The sequence below is a fragment of the Solenopsis invicta genome, chromosome 16, assembly GCF_016802725.1.
Source record: "Solenopsis invicta isolate M01_SB chromosome 16, UNIL_Sinv_3.0, whole genome shotgun sequence".
Classification (NCBI taxonomy): Eukaryota; Metazoa; Arthropoda; class Insecta; order Hymenoptera; family Formicidae; genus Solenopsis; species Solenopsis invicta.
In genome coordinates, this window is record NC_052679.1 from 8,307,845 (window position 1) to 8,330,954 (window position 23,110).

Sequence of the window (23,110 nt, forward strand, 5' to 3'; positions counted from 1 at the left end):
CATGTTAAAACCACTTTTTTTCTTCCATTGATTTTACAATATATTAGATTTTTATAAAACACATATCCGAAGTAATAAATTTTTTATTATTTTGAGTCTAAAATCTGTCAAACAACACTTTGACGAGTATATATTTGAGAATATATTTGTAAAAAAAATATCAATTTAAAAATATTAGTTATAAATAAAATTATATTCAATAAAATGGAAATAGGTGCTATATTATCTTCTTCACTTTGATGAATATATTCATAAAAAAATTTAAATTTGGAAATATTAGTTTTAAATAAAGTTATTCAATAAAATAGAAATGGATGTCATATTACCTTCTTCTCATCTAATTATTTCTACATATATTTCCTGTTGTGATACATTTACATTTTCTAATGATCTTTTTCTGGAAAAAGAACAGTTAACACTTATAATTTTTGCTAATGGTAAACGTTCATTGAGAGATTTAATATCTTCGATATTTTGTACCAAAAAATATGGTGGATCAACTGTAAAGTAAATATTTATAAAATTAAAATATTAAGTTTATTTAATGACATTTCTTTTTTTTATCAAAAAATTTGATATATTCAATCAAATTTTGTAATCAATAAATCAATTAAAAATATTAAGAAAAAAATGTTCGAATAAAAACGTTTTAATTACATAAATTAAAAAAATTCAATAAATTAATTATAAATTTTTTTTTATAAAATATAATATTAAATTAAAATAAATTTATATTTATTATGATAAAACAAAATTTTAAATGATTATTCAATTTTCAAATATTATGATAAATGTAATAAATAAAATTTGTTATTAAAAAATTATTTTACCATGTTGTAATACTCCAACTATTTCAATTTTACATCCTTTAACTAAATCTAAATCTAAATATTCTTTTTCATTAAAATTCATAATATGTATTTCTAATTTAACATTGCCATCAGTTAGAGAACCACATCCAATCATTTTATTCAATCTATTATTATGGATGGCTGCAAAATTGGTTTTTATATACCCTTCAATCGCTAAAAAATATATATTAATTAGTAGGATAAAGATTATATATGTAATATGTACAAAAAGGATGGTGTTGTGAAATTTATCTAAGATATCAAATTAAAAATTCTTTATAACTATACAGGGTGTCAGAAAAAAAGGGTCACATATTTTGATAGCAAGTAGTATTGATCAAAACAAAAAGAAAAGGTCTAATTAACATGGGTCCTAAAACTAATATCTTCAAAGATACAAGCTATTCTGTTATTCGAGTTTTTTGTCATTTTCTTATTAGTCGTGTCATCTTTAGAATGTCTCCTGATATTTACATTTGCAACAGATACTACAAGTCAAACGACATTGCGTAGGCCTTGACGAATGTGAGCAGCCCTAGTAAACAAAAGAGTGTTTACTACTGTTGCTATACGAGAGTTCGTCAGTACGAGATTAATCGTCTCAGTCAGCATTAAAATTTTTTGTTTTTTGTAAAAAAAGGAGTTTTTATTTTGTTATCATATGTACATACATTTAGTTTCTTTATTTCAGTTTTTTTTATAGAAGATTAATGATTGCATTTTATATTAAAATAAAAATTATTTTTTTTATCTTTTTTTGTATATTTTTATTTTTTAAGGCACCTAGAAAAAAGATATCCCCATTGTACCCCACTCTTCCCTACTCCTTTCTTCATTACATTCTAAAGATGACCCGACTAATAAGAAAATGACAAAAAGCTCGAATAACAAAATAGCTTGTATTTTTGAAGATATTAGTTTTAGGACCCATGTTAATTAGACCTTTTCTTTTTTTTTATCAATACTACTTGCTATCAAAATATGTGACCCTTTTTTTCTGACACCCTGTATATATAATAAATATATAAAATTATGAAAAAAATATGAAAAATGAAAACATGAAATGATATTTCACAACTCTCTCCTTTCTATAACAAATATAATTATTAATAAATTAATAAAATTTTACAAAAGACTTACTGACATAAGTTGAAGTATTTAATAATTCTGAAAATTTAACTCGTTGTGGTGAGTTCGACGTAACATTAGATATATTATATTTTCCCAAGGTACATAATATAGTATTAGGTTGAATTAATAATTCGTACGGAACGTTGCCATTATTGAAATGCGAAATTTTTGGTGTACGCGCTTGTGCACCATCTAAATGTATAATCTATAAGTAAATATTTTAATTAATTATAGATATAAGAAATATTTCTTATCAATGTGATGTATTAACATGTTCGGTACATAACCGAACGGCATAACGCCGTGCTCCGGGCACCGATCGCGGTGACCCCACTTTTGGGGGCCTTCTTGTCTCATTCGGGGAAATTCGACAGGTTCCGGGAAAAGGGATGCGTGGGGAGATGAACCGGCAATCGTTCTCGATCATTTTCTTGATCTGACTCCTGCTCCAGACTTCGAAGCGATAACACTCTTGACTTCAACTACACGCGAGCAAACGCAAATTGTACATCGATCTACTCTGGCACTGTGACAATAAATCTTGTTTTTAAGATCTGAATTTGTTGCATGTGTTGCGTGGAAACCCCGTTACACTTAACGTTGGCGAGGCAATACTATTAACTCAAGACAATACTCGCGCTCACGCATACGACTCAATTGTCGTACAATACACTTTGGTCCTTCGAGCCGGATTCTCCGGAGAGACAGTGCTAGTGACAATCAAGATCGATTCGAAGTTGAGGTGGACAGGAGGACGTTCGCTCGTGGTAATGCAGACAATTTGACCATTCGGAGGGAGGTGGACGAGGCGCTTACTGCCAGGCGTTGGGTTGTAGTGCGGTACATAATCGCGGATCGCTGAGGACGATTCCGGATTCGAGGCAGCATCCTGAGCCGTGACGTGGCACGTTGGCGCAAGTAAGGTGACAACGCAGCTGGTAAGTCTGTTTGCCTGCACCAATCCATCGCTAATTATAATTTCAATTCGCGCGAATTCGAGAAAATGCCGATGACCGATCGTAGCCCAACGGCGGGTTTATCTAGCGCAGTGACACCGCGTACAGCGGTGTCCGACTTGGCGGCTTATAAACGACGGCGCGGAATGGTGAAGGGCTCGTGCACGCGCATGGAAACGTTTTTAAACGGCATGGATACATTAACCGACGATGCCCGGGCGCAAGTAGAAATTCGGCAAGCTCGCTTAGAATCATTCTGGGAGGATTACTGCAAAATACAAACGCAGATCGAAATGATCGATGAGGAGGAAGTGACCGATAGAATCACGTTCGAAGAAATGTTCTATTCATTGTGCGCGAGATTTCGTCGACTTCTAAACAGCGATAATACATCGGGCGCGCGGAGAGGTTCCACGCAGAGTGCAACAAGAGCCGATAACGAGACTATATCTCATGTACGCTTGCCAAAAATCAATTTGCCTACTTTTTCGGGAAGATACGATGATTGGTTTCCATTTCGAGATACTTTCGTAACAATAATTCATAACAATACATCGTTGAGCGACATTCAACGATTTCAATATTTGCGGGCAGCGTTAACGGACAAGGCACTTGACATTGTAAAACCGTTAGAGATCTCCGAAAATAATTACGACCTTGCGTGGAACCTCCTAAAGGAGCGTTACGATAATAAACGCGTGATTGTGCGGACTCATGTACGGGCAATATTCGAGTTGCCAGTTTTAACTAAAGAAAATGCGAGTGACCTTCGGCAATTAGTTGACGGGGCTTCGATGCATATTCGCGCGCTAACGGCGTTGAATTGTAATGCCGATAAATGGGATGCCTTACTTATCCACATCATAACTTCGAAATTAGATACAATCACGTCACGTGAGTGGCACACGTCATTGCAGGACTCTGAATTGCCCACATTTAAAGAGCTGATTAATTTTCTTTCGCATCGCAGTCAAATTTTAGAGGAATCCGCGAAAAGGAATTCGGTTTCGTCCGTCCGCTCCGACTCTCGGTCGCAATCACGTTCTAACGTTGGACGGCAAGCATTGCACACGACTATCGAGAGGGGCAAGTGCAACTATTGCGCCGGCGAGCATTTGATTTATTTTTGTAGGGAATTCCTAAAACTGTCGATTAATCAGCGAATCGCGGAAATGCGTAGCAGGAAAATGTGCCTCAACTGCTTACGCAGTCAAAATCACGTAGCAACCAAATGCCCTTCTGGCAGTTGTAGAACGTGCAATTTAAAACATAACACATTGTTGCATATATCCAAGAGCGACGGTGGGATTGACGACGCGGGTGCGCCTTCGGCGTCGACCGATTCGGCGCCGACCGCAAGCGGACGATCAGCTGTCGCGACTCATAGCGCGGTCGAGCGAGGCATCACGGAGTCGTTGCTCTCAACGGCGGTCGTTTACGTGTATGATGCGAGCGGGGTCCGCCGGACATGCCGCGCATTGTTGGATTCGGGAGCACAAGCGAATTTTGTGACAGCCAAATGCGTGAGGTTGTTGGGTTTAAGAACGCGATTCGAGAACATTTCGTTTTCAGGCATGGGCGGTCTCGCATCCGTTTCAAACGAAATGATAGACATCAAGTTACAATCACGATTTAGTGCGTTCACGGCCGAGATCGAGTGCGTCGTGACGGAGCGAATCACAGACAAACTTCCGTTAAGCACTATTAGACGTGAAACATTTAAGCTGCCTCCCGGTATCGGGTTGGCTGATCCGCGATTTAACGTATCATCCGATATCGACTTGTTAATTGGTGTCGGTCTATTTTGGCAGTTGATGTGCGTGGGGCACATCCGAGCGACGGTCGGTCATCCGAAACTTCAAAAAACACGTCTGGGGTGGATTGTGGCCGGACGTACATGCGTGGGTGCGTCGCGGCCGGGGATCGGGCTGCGCTCGTTTCACGTGACAATTGGCAATGCAGAATTACATAAACAAATCGAACGGTTTTGGCGGATCGAGGATCCGGGCAATTCAAATAATTATACCAGGGACGAGCACGCATGTGAAACCCACTTCATAAACAATGTGTCAACCAACAGCAAGGGCAGATACGTCGTGATGTTGCCTATCAAGGGCGACGTGTTGCAGCAGTTGGGAGAGTCGCGCGAAATAGCGATGAAGCGATTCTTCGGCCTTGAGATGCGGCTTCATCGCGACTCAAACATGAGGACTTCATACGTTCAATTTTTGCGCGAGTACCTGGCATTGGGACACATGCGGCTCGTACCTGCACATGCGGTCGACAGAGAATCCGTTTATTTGCCTCACCATGGGGTGTTTAAGGGGATCGGCCGTGATGCAAAATTACGCGTGGTATTTGACGCATCGTGCAAAACCACGACAGGGATTTCTTTAAATGACGCCTTGATGATAGGTCCTACGTTTCAGCAGGATTTAATATCAATCCTCATTCGATTCCGCACGTTCGCATACGTATTCACTGCAGACATAGTTAAAATGTATCGTCAGATACTAATTCACGAGTCGCAGCTGCATCTGCAACGGATTTTATGGCGCGAAAATCCGAGTTCGCCAGTCGACACATATGAATTGCTTACGGTTACATACGGCACGGGCTCGGCGCCGTTCCTCGCGACGAGATGTCTTCAGCATTTGGCGCAAAAACATGCTCTCGACTATCCCACGGGGGCACAATGCGTTCTTCGAAATTTTTACGTGGATGATTTGCTCGCCGGCGCCGATACATTGCTCGATGCGAGGCGCATGCGTGACGAGGTCATAGCACTATTGAGACGTGGACGATTCGAGCTTGGCAAGTGGGCATCGAACAGCCGAGAATTATTACAAGGTGTCAGTGACACAGCGAGCATAGAGGTGTCATTGAGCGACGAGGCGGATTCGAAAATATTGGGGGTGGCATGGAGTCCGCTCAACGACGAGTTTCGTTTTAAATGTGTAACGTTACGCCTTTCCGCCGCCGAACGCAACGCGTAAGAGCAAACACGCGCGCGCGTTCAGCTAAGCATGCCGCGATCACGCGCTGCCATGCGTGCCGCGCGCCGCGCTCGGCAAGCGTCCCTACTCCGGCCGGCCCCACCACGCGCGCTGACTAGTACATACGACCGCGCGGACTGCTATATAAGCCGGCAGCGAGCAGCCGAGATCAGATCACTCCGAGCCACCGATCTCAAACCTACTCCGCTCCTGCGCCGGGTATTCTCGACGCTCCTTAGCTTGGGCATTCTCAAGCACTTCCCCGGAACGGGCATTCTCGTTCTAACTTTCTCGCGACGGGAATACTCGTCGGTCCTAACGGCTGGGAATACTCGGCCGATCCCATCCTCCGTTCCGCGACGGGAATACTCGTCGTTTCCGCGGCTGGGTATTCTCGGCCAACAGAAACCGTCCGTCCCGCCATTCCGTTCTCGGGGATTCTCGAGACCCGCACCACCGTCGGGGATGCCCGACACCGTTCTAAGGCTCATTCCGCAAACCTGTTCCCTACAGGGTGACAACACCCCGCAGGGAGAGACCGCTTAAGTCTCTACCGACGACCGCACTCGCGTATCGCGGAACCGTTCGCTGCCCGAGTACTACCGATTCCGCGTGTCGCGACTGTCCGCCGCGCGGGCCAATAGCGGCCCGTTTAACTGTACGATAAGTAGCCGCTTCGCGGCCCTCCGATCATTACTCCCGAACGCATTGGCGCACAATTCCTGTCCGTTCGTTCCGGAGCTTCTGGAATCCGCTCCGTTTAAATAGTAAGTACGCCGCGAATACATCGTGACCGTTCACTTAGTTTCACGCGGGCCGACGACCGCGCAATTAAGCACTCCCGTGCCGTACTACTAATCGCGGAGTTCCTAAGATACGTACTCCGAAGTGTTTTAGATATTAAGTGTACCGCGAATATATTGTGACCGATCTCTCTATGTCACGCGGGCCGACGACCGCGCAATTAAGTGCCGCAATACTATTCGAGTAGTTCATTATTACCCGATAACAATATCGGATCTGTATCGTTTCATTTTTGTACTAAAGCATAGCCAAATATATTTAACCTCTTTCGTTTTCACTACAAAACCACGGCGTTATCATTGAATACGAACCCGGACACCCGGCGAGCACATCCGAGCATCCTGTCCTGAACCTAAAATCCCGTAACCGACACCGAGAAAGTACCAGCGTTACATGGCGCCCGAACAGGGACCGTTTTTCCGATGACCGTCTGTTTCCGTGTGTGGGTTTTTTTCTTTCTCTCGATAGACCGTGACCGTTCCTACCGATAGACCGGGTTTCGTTTTGTTTTGTCCGATAAACGGTGACCGTATTAAACCGAAAAGAGAAGGAAAACAAGCCGTGACCGTATCCACGAATCAATGTCGCTGACCAATTGGGTAACCAGCTTACGGAGAGAACAGCTCGAGGTTTTGGCCCGAACCTACCAAATCGAGACCAACGGTACGGTAGACGAAATCCGCCACCGAGTGATTCAACATTTCCTCACGATGCCCGGACAGGTCGAACCGCCGAACGAATCCGAAGTCGGGGCCGCGAACCCCTTTTTATCAGGAATCACGACCGACAACATGCACGCCAAAACCATGAACCAAATCCGCAAGTGGGGCTGTCACTTTGACGGACGCGACCCGTTGTCATTTCTCGAGCGTGTAACCGAGCTCCAACAAGAGTACCTCTTTAGTGACGCACAAATGAAGGCCGGACTTCCCGAACTCCTGCGAGGCGACGCACTCGCCTGGTATAGGAACGAAAAGGAGGCTTGGGAAACATGGCAAGACTTCCTGCGTGCAGTACGCCGCCATTACCTGCCTCGCCGATATCAGGCTAAACTAACCAGGGAGATTCAAGAGCGACGCCAGCAAACGAAGGAACCCTACGCCCAATACGCAACGGCGATGTTAACCATGATGCGTCGCGCCGGAGGCTTCACCCAGGCCGAAAAAGTGGATCGCCTCTACGAAAATCTGCGCGCCGAGTATAAACTCTATGTGCGACTAGACGAGACCACCGACCTGACCAGCCTAGCCGAACAAGCGGCAGAGTACGAAGAAATTATAAAAGCACAAGAGGCGGAAAATAGGGCCGATAAACGAAAAGTCAGTGCCGCCGCCACCGACGCACCGTACGACCGCGCCTATGCTTGCTGGCGATGCAAGCAACGAGGCCACAACCGCTTCAACTGCCGAAGACCGCCAAAAAAATTCTGCTCCCAGTGTGGGAAGGATGGTGTGCTAACCAAAGACTGCCATCCGAGGCCGGGAAACGCCGCAGGGGCCGGGACAGGCGATTCCGACACCCGGCCCGCATCCAGCTAAAATACCAGCCACGACCGCACCTACGGGTCCGAATGGGATCCCACCGCATCTCCGCGCTACTAGACACCGGATCCGAGATCTCCATGATCAACGCAGACACCGCAGAGCTAATCCAACCGATGAGGATCCGGCCAGTGACGCAAGAAGAAACCATTAGCCTGGCAGACGGTACCGCTGCCACCACTCTCGGACGGGTCAACATCCCGATACAAGTCGCAGGGCGGCGGCTACGCCACCGTTTTCATATCCTGCCGACGCTGGAAAGCCCGATGCTAATTGGCACCGACTTGTGGGCCCGACTAGGAATAATGATTCCCCCTCCAGCCACTATCACGCCCGGTGAGACTCCCACACGACCCGCGTACACGATCGCTACCGGCATTGTCTACCGCACCCCGCAGGAGGAACGGGAACTCCGAGCCTTCCTCGACTCAGAGCTTCCAAAGTTTGACACCGTGCGGGGACCGACCGACCAAGCCACTCACGTGATCCGCGTAAAAACCGATACACCGATCAAGCAACGATACCGACCGCGTAACCCAGCAATGCAGCAAATTATTGACGACGAGGTACGAGCCATGGAAGCAGCCGGCGTTATCGAACCGTCCACCAGCGCGTGGAGCTCCCCCGTCGTTATAGTGAGGAAAAAGGACGGCAAGCCGCGTTTCTGTATAGACTTCCGCAAGGTAAACGAGGTCACGGAACGCGACGCGTATCCCTTGCCTAACATTACCGCCACCCTGAACAAACTACGGGGTGCCCAGTTCTTATCGACCCTCGACCTCCAACAGGGATATTGGCAAGTGCCTCTGTCGCCCGAGAGCCGACCCGTAACCGCGTTCACCGTACCGGGCCGGGGACTCATGCAATTCACGGTCATGCCGTTTGGGCTGCATTCAGCCCCGGCCACCTTTCAGCGGCTGCTCGATACCGTATTGGGTCCGGAGCTAGAACCAAACGTGTTTGCTTACCTCGACGACATAATCATCGTAAGCGCGACCTTTTCCGAACACTTGCAACACCTAGCGGAAGTATTCCGACGCCTACGGGAGGCCCGACTGAAACTCAACCCTGAGAAGTGTCGATTCTGCGTGAACAACCTGAAGTACTTGGGACATGTGGTCGACCGACAAGGAATTCGGACAGATCCCGACAAGATACGCGCCGTGGCGCAGTGGCCAGCACCCACAAACGTCCGACAGGTGCGTCAATTCATCGGCCTGGCATCGTGGTACCGACGGTTCACACCCGATTTCGCGACCATCGCCGCGCCCCTCACCCACCTGACCCGCAAAAACGCCGCCTGGCAGTGGGGGGAGAACGAGGAGACCGCTTTCCGTACCCTGAAACACTCCCTCACCTCATCCCCCACGCTCGCCTGCCCGGACTTTTCACGCAGGTTCTTCCTGCAGACCGACGCGAGTACCGACGGACTCGGCGCAGTATTATCACAATACTTTGAGGAGGGCGAACGCGTAATCGCCTATGCTAGTCGATCCCTTAATAAAGCCGAAAAGAATTACAGTGCGACCGAGCTCGAGTGCCTGGCCGTCGTGTGGGGGATCCGACACATGCGTGGCTATCTGGAGGGCTATGAGTTCACCGTGGTCACCGACCACCAGGCCCTCCAGTGGCTGCGCCGCCTCGACTCCCCCGCGGGACGCCTCGGACGATGGGCACTCGAGCTACAACAATTTAAGTTCGACGTCAAATACCGCAAGGGTCGACTAAACAAAGTAGCCGACGCCCTCTCGCGTCTACCAGCGGTGGGTAGCGCCCGCCGACCCGTCGGATGCACCTGGTACAGACGCCAGTTGCGCCGCGTGCGAGACCGCCCCTCGGATTTCCCAGAATATGAAATCCGACAGGGGAAGCTATTCCGGCACATCCTGCATTCCACTAATTTCCGCGAGGAACCGGCGGACGAACAGTGGAAGATGTGCATACCGAGGGAGGACCGGGCCACCATCTTGCACCAGGTGCACGACGTACCCGCGGCTGGACACCTGGGCATAGCGAAAACTATCGCACGGACCGCCAGGAAATACTACTGGCCCCGAATGTTTGCCGACGTGGCCCGCTATGTACGCTCGTGCCCCAGTTGTTTGGCGCATAAGAGCTCGCAGGACCGACCAGCCGGCACTCTTCACACCACCCACGTGGAAACTCCATGGGAACAGGTAACCATCGACCTGGTGGGACCACTACCACGGTCACCACGCGGACACACGTGGTTGCTTGTGATGCAGGACCGGTTCACAAAATGGGTGGAACTTAGTCCGCTGCGCCGCGCCACCGCCCCGGCAATAGCCCAGCACCTGCTAGACAAAATTGTCTACCGCCACGGATGCCCCGCAACCATAATCTCCGATAATGGCCGGCAATTCATCTCGGGACAGATGAAACAACTGTGCCGGGACTTTAGGATCCAGCACCGCACTACACCCGCCTACGCTCCCCATTGTAACCCAGTGGAGCGCACCAACAGAACCATCAAGACCATGGTATCGCAATTTGTCGGGCAAAACCACCGGGACTGGGACCAACACCTCCCGGCCTTTCAATTCGCCTATAACACGGCACAGCACGAGGCCACCGGGTATAGCCCAGCCTACCTCAACAACGGGCGAGAATTGTCAGAGCCACCCCGCGAGCATCCTCGCCAGAATACACCTGCCACCGCACCGGACACCACGCACCGCCAGCTAAAGGACGCTTACGAGCTAGTACGGACCAATCTAGCCCGTGCGTTCAACCGACAGGAGAAGTACTACAACCTCCGACGCCGTGCCTGGAAACCGACGATTGGAGACCTCGTATGGAAGCGCGAACACCTATTATCCAGAAAAGAAGACGCATTCAACGCGAAGTTAGCGCCAAAGTACAAGGGGCCCATGGAAGTGCGAAAAATTCTCTCTCCCGTAATTGTGGACCTGAGAGACGCAACCGGCAAATGGCACCGTGGGATACATGTGCAGGACCTGAAGCCGGACCGAAACCACCAGGAAACCGATCCCACCAATCAGGGAGAGGAGAGCAGTACCGAATACACCGAAGACACCGACCCGGAAGGGGAAAGCGATTCCGAACGCACCGAGACCGTCGATAACGAGGGGGACCAAGCCGACCCCACCGATTCCGAGCAGGAGTATCCTATATAGTGGCCAAAGTTCGCCACTTCCGAAAGGGGGAGGTGGTGTAACGTTACGCCTTTCCGCCGCCGAACGCAACGCGTAAGAGCAAACACGCGCGCGCGTTCAGCTAAGCATGCCGCGATCACGCGCTGCCATGCGTGCCGCGCGCCGCGCTCGGCAAGCGTCCCTACTCCGGCCGGCCCCACCACGCGCGCTGACTAGTACATACGACCGCGCGGACTGCTATATAAGCCGGCAGCGAGCAGCCGAGATCAGATCACTCCGAGCCACCGATCTCAAACCTACTCCGCTCCTGCGCCGGGTATTCTCGACGCTCCTTAGCTTGGGCATTCTCAAGCACTTCCCCGGAACGGGCATTCTCGTTCTAACTTTCTCGCGACGGGAATACTCGTCGGTCCTAACGGCTGGGAATACTCGGCCGATCCCATCCTCCGTTCCGCGACGGGAATACTCGTCGTTTCCGCGGCTGGGTATTCTCGGCCAACAGAAACCGTCCGTCCCGCCATTCCGTTCTCGGGGATTCTCGAGACCCGCACCACCGTCGGGGATGCCCGACACCGTTCTAAGGCTCATTCCGCAAACCTGTTCCCTACAGGGTGACAACACCCCGCAGGGAGAGACCGCTTAAGTCTCTACCGACGACCGCACTCGCGTATCGCGGAACCGTTCGCTGCCCGAGTACTACCGATTCCGCGTGTCGCGACTGTCCGCCGCGCGGGCCAATAGCGGCCCGTTTAACTGTACGATAAGTAGCCGCTTCGCGGCCCTCCGATCATTACTTCCGAACGCATTGGCGCACAATTCCTGTCCGTTCGTTCCGGAGCTTCTGGAATCCGCTCCGTTTAAATAGTAAGTACGCCGCGAATACATCGTGACCGTTCACTTAGTTTCACGCGGGCCGACGACCGCGCAATTAAGCACTCCCGTGCCGTACTACTAATCGCGGAGTTCCTAAGATACGTACTCCGAAGTGTTTTAGATATTAAGTGTACCGCGAATATATTGTGACCGATCTCTCTATGTCACGCGGGCCGACGACCGCGCAATTAAGTGCCGCAATACTATTCGAGTAGTTCATTATTACCCGATAACAATATCGGATCTGTATCGTTTCATTTTTGTACTAAAGCATAGCCAAATATATTTAACCTCTTTCGTTTTCACTACAAAACCACGGCGTTATCATTGAATACGAACCCGGACACCCGGCGAGCACATCCGAGCATCCTGTCCTGAACCTAAAATCCCGTAACCGACACCGAGAAAGTACCAGCGTTACAAATGTAATTGCGGCGCGCCAACAAATAATATAACAAAGCGAAAAATCTTGTCGGATATCGCGAGTCTCTTCGACCCGCTGGGATTGCTGGGGCCGCTCACGGTCGTGGCAAAAATGATCATGCAGGATGCGTGGCAGTCTCATGTCGGGTGGGACGAGGCGTTGCCGCAAGATCTGCATCAGCGGTGGCTGGACGTAAAGCGGCATTTGGCGCGCCTTCACGAATTGCGTGTGCCACGCTTTGTCGAATTTCGGGCCGATTTACAAATACACGGCTTTTGTGACGCAAGCGAATGCGCATACGGCGCGTGCGTATATATGAGAACGCGTGATTCCGACGGGTGCCGCTTACAATTATTAATCTCTAAATCGCGAGTAGCACCGCTTAGAGCGGTTTCATTGCCGCGTCTGGAACTAAGCTTACTGCTGTCTGAATTGATCGAAAAGATTCACGCATCGATCAGCGTATCGAGCTCAGAGGTGATTCTATGGACGGATTCCACAATTGCAATACATTGGATATCGTCACCGTCCCGTAAATGGAACGCGTTCGTGGCCAATCGCGGCGAGATTCAACGCCTGACCGAGAGATCGAGCCGATCGAGCGACACGTGCCGTCTGCTCACAATCCCGCGGATATCTTATCGCGCGGCGTCGATTTGGTGAACTTAATAGAATCGGCGATTTGGTGGAACGGACCTACATTCCTGCGATTAACTGAGGAACATTGGCCGGCCAAATTGCATGTCGAATTGTCGGGCGAATTGCCGGAACAAAACAGAGTAACCGCGGCGTTAGTGTCATTGGAACAATCGATCGTACAAAATTTATTGGACAAGCATTCCGATTTAAACAAGGCATTGCGAATCATCGCTTACTGCCTGCGAGTGGCACATTCGCGGGGAACCCGGCATCAGACGATGTTTATTTCGCATCATGAGATAGCAGTCGCTCTGCGTGTCGCCGTAAGATACGTGCAGAAGCACGCCTTCCCAAGGGAATACAAACAGTTGATCGAGGGTCGGAGCGTCGACGGCGGAAGTCGAGTTTTACCGTTAGCTCCGTTTATGAATGAGCACGAAATCATTAGAGTGGGGGGCCGAATACGCAATGCAGCGTTGCCATACGACGCGCGACACCCTGTGCTATTGCCGAAGAGTCACCGATTGACGATTCTGATCATACAGCGAGAACATGTAAGAAATCTGCACTCGGGTCTGCAGGCCACGATGCACGCGGTGCGTCGGCGATTTTGGCCTCTGGCGGCGCGTTCAATTGTGCGATAAGTAATTCACGATTGCGTGACTTGCTTCAAGTGTAGGCCGGCTGCATCACAGACACTGATGGCGGATTTACCCGTACAGCGTGTTACGGCCTCGAGACCGTTCACTCATTGCGGGGTAGATTATGCCGGACCGATGTTACTAAAGGAGGGCAGGAGACGCAATGCCAGATTGCACAAGGCATATATTTCAGTGTTCGTTTGTTTTTCGACCAAGGCCGTACACCTTGAAATTGTAACGGATTTGACATCAGAGGCCTTTATCGGAGCCTTTAAGCGCTTCATGTCGCGCAGAGGTAGACCGTCGTGCATGTATTCTGACAATGGCACAACATTTGTCGGCGCGCGTAAACAGATAAAGGAGCTCTATAACTGTGTTAACGATCGCGATACGCGGCTTGCGATGCAGCGTTTCATGCGAGATAACGAGATTGAATGGCGTTTCATACCACCTCACGCTCCGCATGTCGGTGGGTTGTGGGAGGCGGCCGTGAAGTCGGCGAAATCTCATATTAATCGTGTATTAGGTAACGCGAATCTCACATATGAGGAGATGCAAACCGTGTTATGCGAAGTAGAAGCGGTTTTAAATTCGCGACCGTTGACCCCATTAAACGAGGATCCAAACGATCTGCATTGCATCACACCGGAGCATTTTTTGATTGGTGCAGCGTTAAACAACTTTCCAGTTGCAGATCTCACAGAGGAGAATCCGGGCCGACTGCTGCGATGGCAGCGTGTGGAGCAGCTTCGGTAACATTTTTGGAAGCGCTGGAGCGCCGAATATTTGCACACCCTAATTGAGCGACAAAAATGGAGGACTAGCAAGGGCCAGCAATTGAAGGTCGGTCAACTTGCTATGGTGCAGTAGCCTGGTTTGGTAGTAGACCGCTGCAATGGCTATTGGGCAGGGTACAACAACTTCATCCGGGCCCTGACGGTGTTGTAAGGACCGCTACACTAAGGACCGCCAAGGACCAAATAACAAGGCCGCTGACGAAACTGGCCATCGTCCCGATGAAGGAGGCATCTGCCGATTAACGCGTGTCACATTCTCAATAGTCTTTAACTTATTTATTTATTTATTGTAATCATTTGACCAATTTGAACCAAGTAGATCGATCGCGAAATATTGATATTATAATAATCTATTGCATCCTCTTGACGAAGCGAACTGTTATATATTGTAGCGCAACGATTATGTTTCAATTTCTATTTATATTTGCATATTCTATTATGATCGCGATGACTATTTAGCTTCGTTGAAGGTATGTCCTTCAAGGGGGGCGGGATGTTCGGTACATAACCGAATGGCATAATGCCGTGCTCCGGGCACCGATCGCAGTGACCCCACTTTTGCCTTCTTATCTCGTTCGGGGAAATTCGACGGGTTCCGGGAAAAGAGATGCGTGGGGAGACGAACCGGCAATCGTTCTCGATCATTTTCTTGATCTGACTCCTGCTCCAGACTTCGAAGCGATAACACTCTTGACTTCAACTACACGCGAGCAAACGCAAATTGTACGTCGATCTACTCTGGCACTGTGACAATAAATCTTGTTTTTAAGATCTGAATTTGTTGCATGTGTTACGTAGAAACCCCGTTACACTTGGCGAGGCAATACTATTAACTCAAGGCAATACTCGCGCTCACGCATACGACTCAATTGTCGTACAATACATAACAATAATTAAATATTTAGTTGTTATTTTTTGTTATTATAATATGTACACTACTCAAAAAAATTATGGCATCACTAAATTTCGGCCAAAAATTGACGAACTTTGAATGAGTATAACTCCGCGAAAATTCATCGTAGGACCTTGAATTTTATCTTAAATTAAAGCTTAGAATCTCTAGTTTAAAAACGTATGTATGGATTTTTAATTTGTGACGTCCCTGCCCCTGTGGCTTCACAAAACTGGGGACGTGTTTTTCGTAGTGAAAATTGCAAACTTTGGCGGACTGCACGGACTTTCTAGAATTTTTCTCGCGGTTTCCATTAGCAGGGAAATAAAGTTTGAACTTTTCCCTACAATTTAAAAAAAAATAAAGTTTCTGCGATTTTTTTCCACGAAGTTACGGCGTTTCAAAGATACCTGTGCATTTTTGAGCTACCGCCAGCATTAGCATTATCCGATGTACACCACGGGGAGGTTGCTGATCGGATTTTGTACATCATGTGTGTGTGTGTGTATGTGTGTGTGTGTGTGTGCGTGCGTGCGTGTGTGCGTGTGTGCGTGTGTGCGTGTGTGTGTGTGTTATCGGCACATTTGCCCATTGTCTCTCTGTCCACTCAATGTGACCTCGTGTGTTCGAAAATTTTTTGCTTAGTGTTGATTTGGCGACATTTTTTTCTCAGTTTTACTGCTTTTGCTTAGTGTTGATTTGGAAACATTTTCCACTGTTCTTGCATCGTATTGTACTAAACGAATAACATACTACTCAGTTTTCCTTCTGATAGGAAATAGTGTAGATTTAAAAATGCGGCCACTGAGTATAATTCAACGTGCCCAGATTATTGCACTTTTAGAGGAAGGATTTTCCCAAAGATACATCGCAAGACAAATCGGCGTGAATCAATCTGCTGTTTCTCGAATTGGGGCTCGCTACCGACAAACGGGAGAATTGGAGCCAGCAGATGGACAAGGACGGAGACGTATGACGACTGTACGTGAAGATCGTGCTATTAGGCGTTTTGTAGAGGTAAACCCGGTGACCACAGCTCGCCGAATTGGCGATGCAGTTTTACCGGGACGACAAATTAGTGACCAAACACTGAGGAATCGATTGCACGAAGTGGGTCTGAGATCACGGAGTCGTGCCCGTGTGCCTTCTTTAACAATTACACATCGACGTGCTCGATTAGAGTACGCACGAGGTCACATTGAGTGGACAGAGAGACAATGGGCAAATGTGCTCTTTACCGACGAGTCGCGATTTTGTCTCTTTGGTAATGATGCACGTGTTCGTGTCTGGCGTCGTCGTGGACGACGTTTTGATCGGGCATGCGTTGCTCCTGTTAGAGCATTTAACGGTGGCTCGGTAATGGTCTGGGGAGGAATAACGTCAAGGCAACGCACAGATCTTGTCATTATGCCACCGCCAGGAATGACAGCAGTGCGTTATATTGATGAAGTTTTGAGACCTCATGTGGTTCCAATGAGCCAACAAATGGGGAGGAATTTTATCCTTATGCAGGACAACGCGAGACCTCACACCGCGGCAGTTACTCGCGAGTTTTTACGAGAAAATGAAATCCAACTGCTACCACATCCTGCGGTCAGTCCAGATTTAAATCCCATAGAGCATATCTGGGACATTATGGGTCGCAGGTTAAGAGATTTGGCACGATCACCAGCTAATCTTCAGGATTTGTCAGAAGCTCTAATCAGAATTTGGAATGAAATTCCTCAAGAGGAAATTAGAGCATGCGTAAATATGCGCACGCGGTTGCGAGAAGTGATCGCACAAAGAGGAGGTAATACGAGTTTCTGAACTTTTTTTTAGTGCTACCGATAACACACACACACACACACACACACACACACACACACACACACACACACATACACACACACACACACATGATGTACAAAATCCGATCAGCAACCTCCCCGTGGTGTACATCGGATAATGCTAATGCTGGCGGTAGCTCAAAAATGCACAGGTATCTTTGAAACGCCGTAACTTCGTGGAAAAAAATCGCAGAAACTTTATTTTTTTTTTTAATTGTAGGGAAAAGTTCAAACTTTATTTCCCTGCTAATGGAAACCGCGAGAAAAATTCTAGAAAGTCCGTGCAGTCCGCCAAAGTTTGCAATTTTCACTACGAAAAACACGTCCCCAGTTTTGTGAAGCCACAGGGGCAGGGACGTCACAAATTAAAAATCCATACATACGTTTTTAAACTAGAGATTCTAAGCTTTAATTTAAGATAAAATTCAAGGTCCTACGATGAATTTTCGCGGAGTTATACTCATTCAAAGTTCGTCAATTTTTGGCCGAAATTTAGTGATGCCATAATTTTTTTGAGTAGTGTATATTAAGTATAAAAGAAACATTCACGTGATTTGAGCGTATATGAGGTTCAATACGATTGATTTCCTCATTCCATACAACAATTTGGACTCATCTACCCGATCCGTTATTTAAGTAAAATTTAAAAAATTTGTATTGCTGGTTTGAACCCACATAACGTGGAGCCTCGATCCCATCCACGTAACCAACGATTTCACTATATAAAAAAGTTTGTTTTTAAATTATCAATTTTATAAACTTAATTATGTAATACTTGAAAATATAGTATACTATTTTTAATTTATTAATTTTAATTTATTAATTTTATAGTTAGTTTCTTCCCTTTTTAAACCGTGTTTGAATTCTACTTTTATTATTTAAGGTAATAGTTTTGGAACCAAAGGGTATAGTGGAATAAGAAGAGTGATTTTGGACCCCGCGCATAATCAATCGTTATATAGGGCAAAATATCTACCTAGATAAAAGAAAATTTTGTGTCAAGTTTCATTTCAAAAAACTCACAACTTTGAGATATCGCAAAAAATGTGATTTTTCATTATCATCTTTTTTCTCCATTAAATCTAAATTAATCTATACAAAAAAATCATAGTTATAAAAGATATCCATATATATAAACTCTAATTTTTTTGTCATTCTGTGCTAAAAATTCTGTTTTTAAAAAAATCTAGAATTTTTGAAATTGCAGTATCTTTTGATATAAAATAATGACCATTTCTAAAAAAATTCAGTGGATGAGTCATATAACATTATATTCAAGATTTTTTTCAGATTTTTGAATTTGATGAAACGTGTAAAAAATAAATAAAAACTAATTTTTTAAATTATTTTTTGGTCTTAAGTACATCTGATTGACATGTAATACGTTGTTTTTAAATACAATTACCTCCGATTACACATTTGCAAACAGTAATATAAAATTATAGAGTTTAACACAAAATGACAAAAAAATGAAAGTTTATTTATATGGATACTCTATATAATCATGAATTTTTTTGTAAATTATTTATTTAGATTTAACGGAGAAAAAAATATTAATGAAAAATCACATTTCTTGCGATGTATCAAAATTGTGGGAGTCTTTAGAAATAAAACTTGGCACAAAATTTTCTTTTATGTACGAGGTGCATTCTTTTAGGTACATAGGATATTTTGCTGTATATAATGCGATGATTGATTACACGCGGGGTCCAAAATCATTCGTCTTATTCCACTATACCCTTTCACATACATTCTTTTTGTATTACATATTACAAAAAAGCATTAATTTTATAAAATATAAAATAATGTTATAAAATTACTATACTACCTGACAAATGACATTTTCTTTTATTTACGTTAAAAATTTTATTTTTAGCTTTCATAAAAAAATATTAATCTAAAAACAAAATAAGGTGCCAATATTTTATTATGATTTTCTTTAACTATATAATTATTACAAATGTTTATTGTAAAAATAAAATAATACTTACACTGTCGAATCAAATAGGGTGAATACACCGATTGTGGCCACCTTAACCATTTTTACAATTTTTAAAATAATTTTTTTAAAAATAATATATCACATGAAGAAACTATTTACTTAAATACATTATTTAATATCTTAATTTTTAATTTTACAAATTAATTTCAGAAAAAAGCTTAAAAATAATGAAAAAGTTAAATAATTGCAAAAATTTCCTTTTACACTATTTTTGGCCACCTGTATACCTGTTATGGCCATGTAGTTTGCCTATTTTGGCCACTTGTGCACCAATTGTGGCCATGTAGGGTGCCAATTTTGGCAATCTAAAAAATAACAGCAAGCTTTTGTTCAAAATAAAAGGGATAGTAAATAACAAAATGGTAAAATATCATATTTTTTAATGTTTATCAAACAAAAAAATTGCACTTTGATTATTTAACATATTATTTCATATATATTTATGTTTCTTTAATCTTTGCAAATCACATTTGTGGGTACTAATCACAAAATAACAAAATATTTTATAAGTCTTATTATTAGATAAACTAAACACATTAATTTCATGTTTTATTAATAAGTACATTAAAACCTAAACTTTTATTTTAATAATTTGTACTTTTTAGTATTAAATATTAAATTATATTTAGCTTTCTTTGGCTCAGTTCTTATCAAACTTTTTTATAATTAAACGTTGAAAATATATTAGTATTTAAAGAAAATAATTAGTAATATTAATAAATCAGTTTTAACATGTCAACACTAATACAAATCATTTTAGAATTATTTTTTTTCCTTTTTTTCTAATTTTATTCTCTTTGCTGCTAATTTAATTTGTTTTGCTTCTTCTCTTTTTGCAATCTAATCTTCTTTTCTTCTTCTTTCTTTTCTAATCGCCTTTGTTTTTCTTCTTCTTTGGCTTTCATGACTTCTAACCATTTTTCAGAAGTAAGCATACAAGGTAAACGTTCTGTTTGTACTCGTTTCTTCATGGTATTTTTGGGTTGAGGCCATACGAGAATGTCTTTTAAAGCATTTTCTGGAGATTTATTAAATACTATTCCACAGTTAGGATCTGTATAGTTTACATCACTGCTACCATTGCGTGGCTGACTACTAATTACTTGATGATTACCCGAATTGTCTGCTACACTTGTGTCACATGTAGTTATTGAAGAATTAGTTTCTTCACTAATTTCCAAAGTGATGCAGATTCTGTAACATCCTTATTTTTATCTTGTTCGAGACTAGACTTACCTAATTAAAAATAGTTACTTATCAATTAAAATATATAATAATTATTTATACCGCATTAGAATGTCATTTTTATAGTCTGTTAAAATCTACAAAGCCTTAATAAATATAATGAATAAAATAATAGACAACTGTGTGAATACTTGTATTTTCTGTCATAGATAATCTAGTTGTAGTCTCTGGTAAATCAGAATTCGTATTGATAATTTCAATAACAACAGGCTCAATTTCTGTGATACATTGTTCTTGACCAAAAGTAGTTGTACCTAATAATATTATTTATTTATAATCATGCATAAGATATATATATATATACATATACATAGTTATTTTTAAGTAAATTTAATAAATTCTTTAATATACTTACGATTCAAAATATCTTCCGATTCTTCGATGTATATCTCCAAACTATTTACATCAATAGGAGTTTGATTTAAAGTAATATTTTTATCGTAAACATCATCGTAAATTTTGCTCCAAATATCGAATAAAGCTGAATATTCAGTTTCTCCATCCCAATTCAATTTGTTACTCTTCAATTCTTTGAAACGTTGCAAAATGTATACATTAATGTTCTTTTCTAGTTCTTGTAATAGTTCTGTGTTTATTGAAGTTAAAACAGAATGTTGATTCGCACTCTTAATTACATCAGATGCAATTTGCGTTTGCGTTACACATTTATCGTACTTGACAGCGTTTGGATCAAAGGGATAAAGTCCGCAGCATTTGAAACCAGCTTGAATAGTTTTTGAAAAGTCTTTTTCTTTAATAATTTCTGATAATGCACCGGGAATATCAAATTTTTGTATATCCATCCCATCATGACTTGAACGCTAAGTTTTCACAAACTTTTGCCAATGCTTTTTTAATGGAGCAAATACTGCTAGAAGTTGTAAAATATGTGTAGCATTTGGAGGGAGACAGCATAATATAATTTGTTGCTGTTTACAAAAAGAACTTAAGCAGTATGACATATGTGATATGTGTCCATCTAGGAACACAATAACTGGTTTTTTTATGTTCTCATCTTGTAAATATTTATTAAAAACATTTTCAAAATACTCGTAGAACGCTATATATGTCATCCATCCATTTTCACTTTTACCGATGCCCCAACCAGGTGGAGCTTTGGCTAAACAAGCTTGAGGCAAGCGTTCGTACTTAAAAACTGTTAGAGGTGGTGCTATTTCTCCTGCAGCATTCACAGTAAAGAGCGTAGTAATATTTTCTTTATCACTGCTAGTAAAAACATCATACGTTGGTTTTCCCTTCTCTGCAATAACTAATCCTCCTTTAGGAGCTAAATACACTGCTGTCTCATCCATGTTGAATACTCTTTGCGGGTCTTCAAGAACGTCTGAATTATCCTTTAGTAAAATCTGTACTTCAGAAAACCAATTACGAATATATTGTTCAGTAACAGCTGCTCTTGTCTTACTTAAGTATTCAGCTTTCTTCATAGATAAAGCAGGGTGTCGTTTCATAAAGTTCTCAAACCATTTACATCCTGGCGTGTTATTTGTAAATGGAGTTTCTAAATTATCGGTTTCAACAAATTTTTTAACTGAATTCAATAAAACATCTTTTGTGATAGGGAATCCCATTCGACATGTTTCCAACAGCCAATCCACCAAAATAGCTTCTACACGAGAACCTAATACTGATTCACGACCTACATGTCCAGTGGTCACTGGTGCTTCACCTCGAATTGTATGTCGCAAAGTTGTTCTTGGTACTTGATAAATTTTACTTGCTGTCGAGACTGGTGTACCATTCTGAATAGCAAGTAAAGCTTCTCGTACCTGTGTTGGTGAATACAAAAATAATTTCCTCTTTTGCTGATGATTTTCTTTGGTTATGGAAAACTTCTGTTTCTTTTTAACGGATTTATCACACTTTCTTTTTAGCATTTTAAACTGAAAATATAATAATAAAATAATAGTATTCAAAAAAGCTTCATAAGGCTTAGTATCTCAAAGATTAATCAGTATTTTTAAAGTTATCTTTCTTTTTATATTAAGTGGCCAAAATTAGTGCAAACGTTATCCCAGTTCTGGCCATCTTATGGCCACAAGTGGAAAATGCGAAAAAACATGCTCGGTTTTTGGCCAGCTTGTTTATTAATAAAAAGCAAATTAATTTTACAAGATCGCATTAGCAGATTATATTTTAAAAGAAACTTAACCTATATACGTCTCATTTCTAGTGTACACAAGTATATACTGTCACGTTTTATTAAAAAATACACTACATTCTATTTACCGAGTTTCGGGGATTCTTATCTTTTGTTAGAAGAAGACTGTGTCTTTGATATACAGTATAACAAACTATTTTTTTGCAATTTAAAAGAAAAACGTAATGTTG

The 23,110-nt window shown here is 43.5% G+C and overlaps 3 protein-coding genes across 3 annotated transcripts; 2 read left to right on the forward strand and 1 right to left on the reverse strand.

Annotated features, from left to right (window-relative positions):
* The first annotated feature begins 2,985 nt into the window (after nucleotides 1-2,985).
* Nucleotides 2,986-7,329, forward strand: LOC105200087. Its single transcript, XM_039458286.1, has 2 exons — nucleotides 2,986-5,895; nucleotides 7,207-7,329. The coding sequence occupies exons 1-2, from the start codon at nucleotides 2,986-2,988 to the stop codon at nucleotides 7,327-7,329; spliced, it is 3,033 nt and encodes a 1,010-aa protein (XP_039314220.1).
* A 5,920-nt stretch (nucleotides 7,330-13,249) lies between these two features.
* LOC105200088 lies at nucleotides 13,250-15,033 on the forward strand. Its single transcript, XM_026141627.1, has 3 exons — nucleotides 13,250-13,948; nucleotides 14,027-14,745; nucleotides 14,904-15,033. The coding sequence occupies exons 1-3, from the start codon at nucleotides 13,250-13,252 to the stop codon at nucleotides 15,031-15,033; spliced, it is 1,548 nt and encodes a 515-aa protein (XP_025997412.1).
* A 6,546-nt stretch (nucleotides 15,034-21,579) lies between these two features.
* Nucleotides 21,580-22,656, reverse strand: LOC113004816. The gene has a single exon (XM_026139237.2). It carries the CDS (start codon nucleotides 22,654-22,656, stop codon nucleotides 21,580-21,582), a length of 1,077 nt encoding a protein of 358 aa, XP_025995022.2.
* Between the last annotated feature and the right edge of the window lie 454 nt (nucleotides 22,657-23,110).

Excerpts from the sequence above, each read along its gene's own strand:
- LOC113004816 (XM_026139237.2), bottom strand. The coding sequence starts at position 22,656 with ATGCTAAAAAGAAAGTGTGATAAATCCGTTAAAAAGAAACAGAAGTTT.
- LOC105200087 (XM_039458286.1), top strand. The coding sequence starts at position 2,986 with ATGCCGATGACCGATCGTAGCCCAACGGCGGGTTTATCTAGCGCAGTG. Across the intron at positions 5,896-7,206 it reads ACGAGTTTCGTTTTAAATGT|ACCGTGACCGTTCCTACCGA; the intron begins GTAACGTTACGC and ends TTCTCTCGATAG.
- LOC105200088 (XM_026141627.1), top strand. The coding sequence starts at position 13,250 with ATGGAACGCGTTCGTGGCCAATCGCGGCGAGATTCAACGCCTGACCGA. Across the intron at positions 13,949-14,026 it reads TGCAGGCCACGATGCACGCG|TGTAGGCCGGCTGCATCACA; the intron begins GTGCGTCGGCGA and ends ACTTGCTTCAAG. Across the intron at positions 14,746-14,903 it reads CAGCGTGTGGAGCAGCTTCG|GGTACAACAACTTCATCCGG; the intron begins GTAACATTTTTG and ends GCTATTGGGCAG.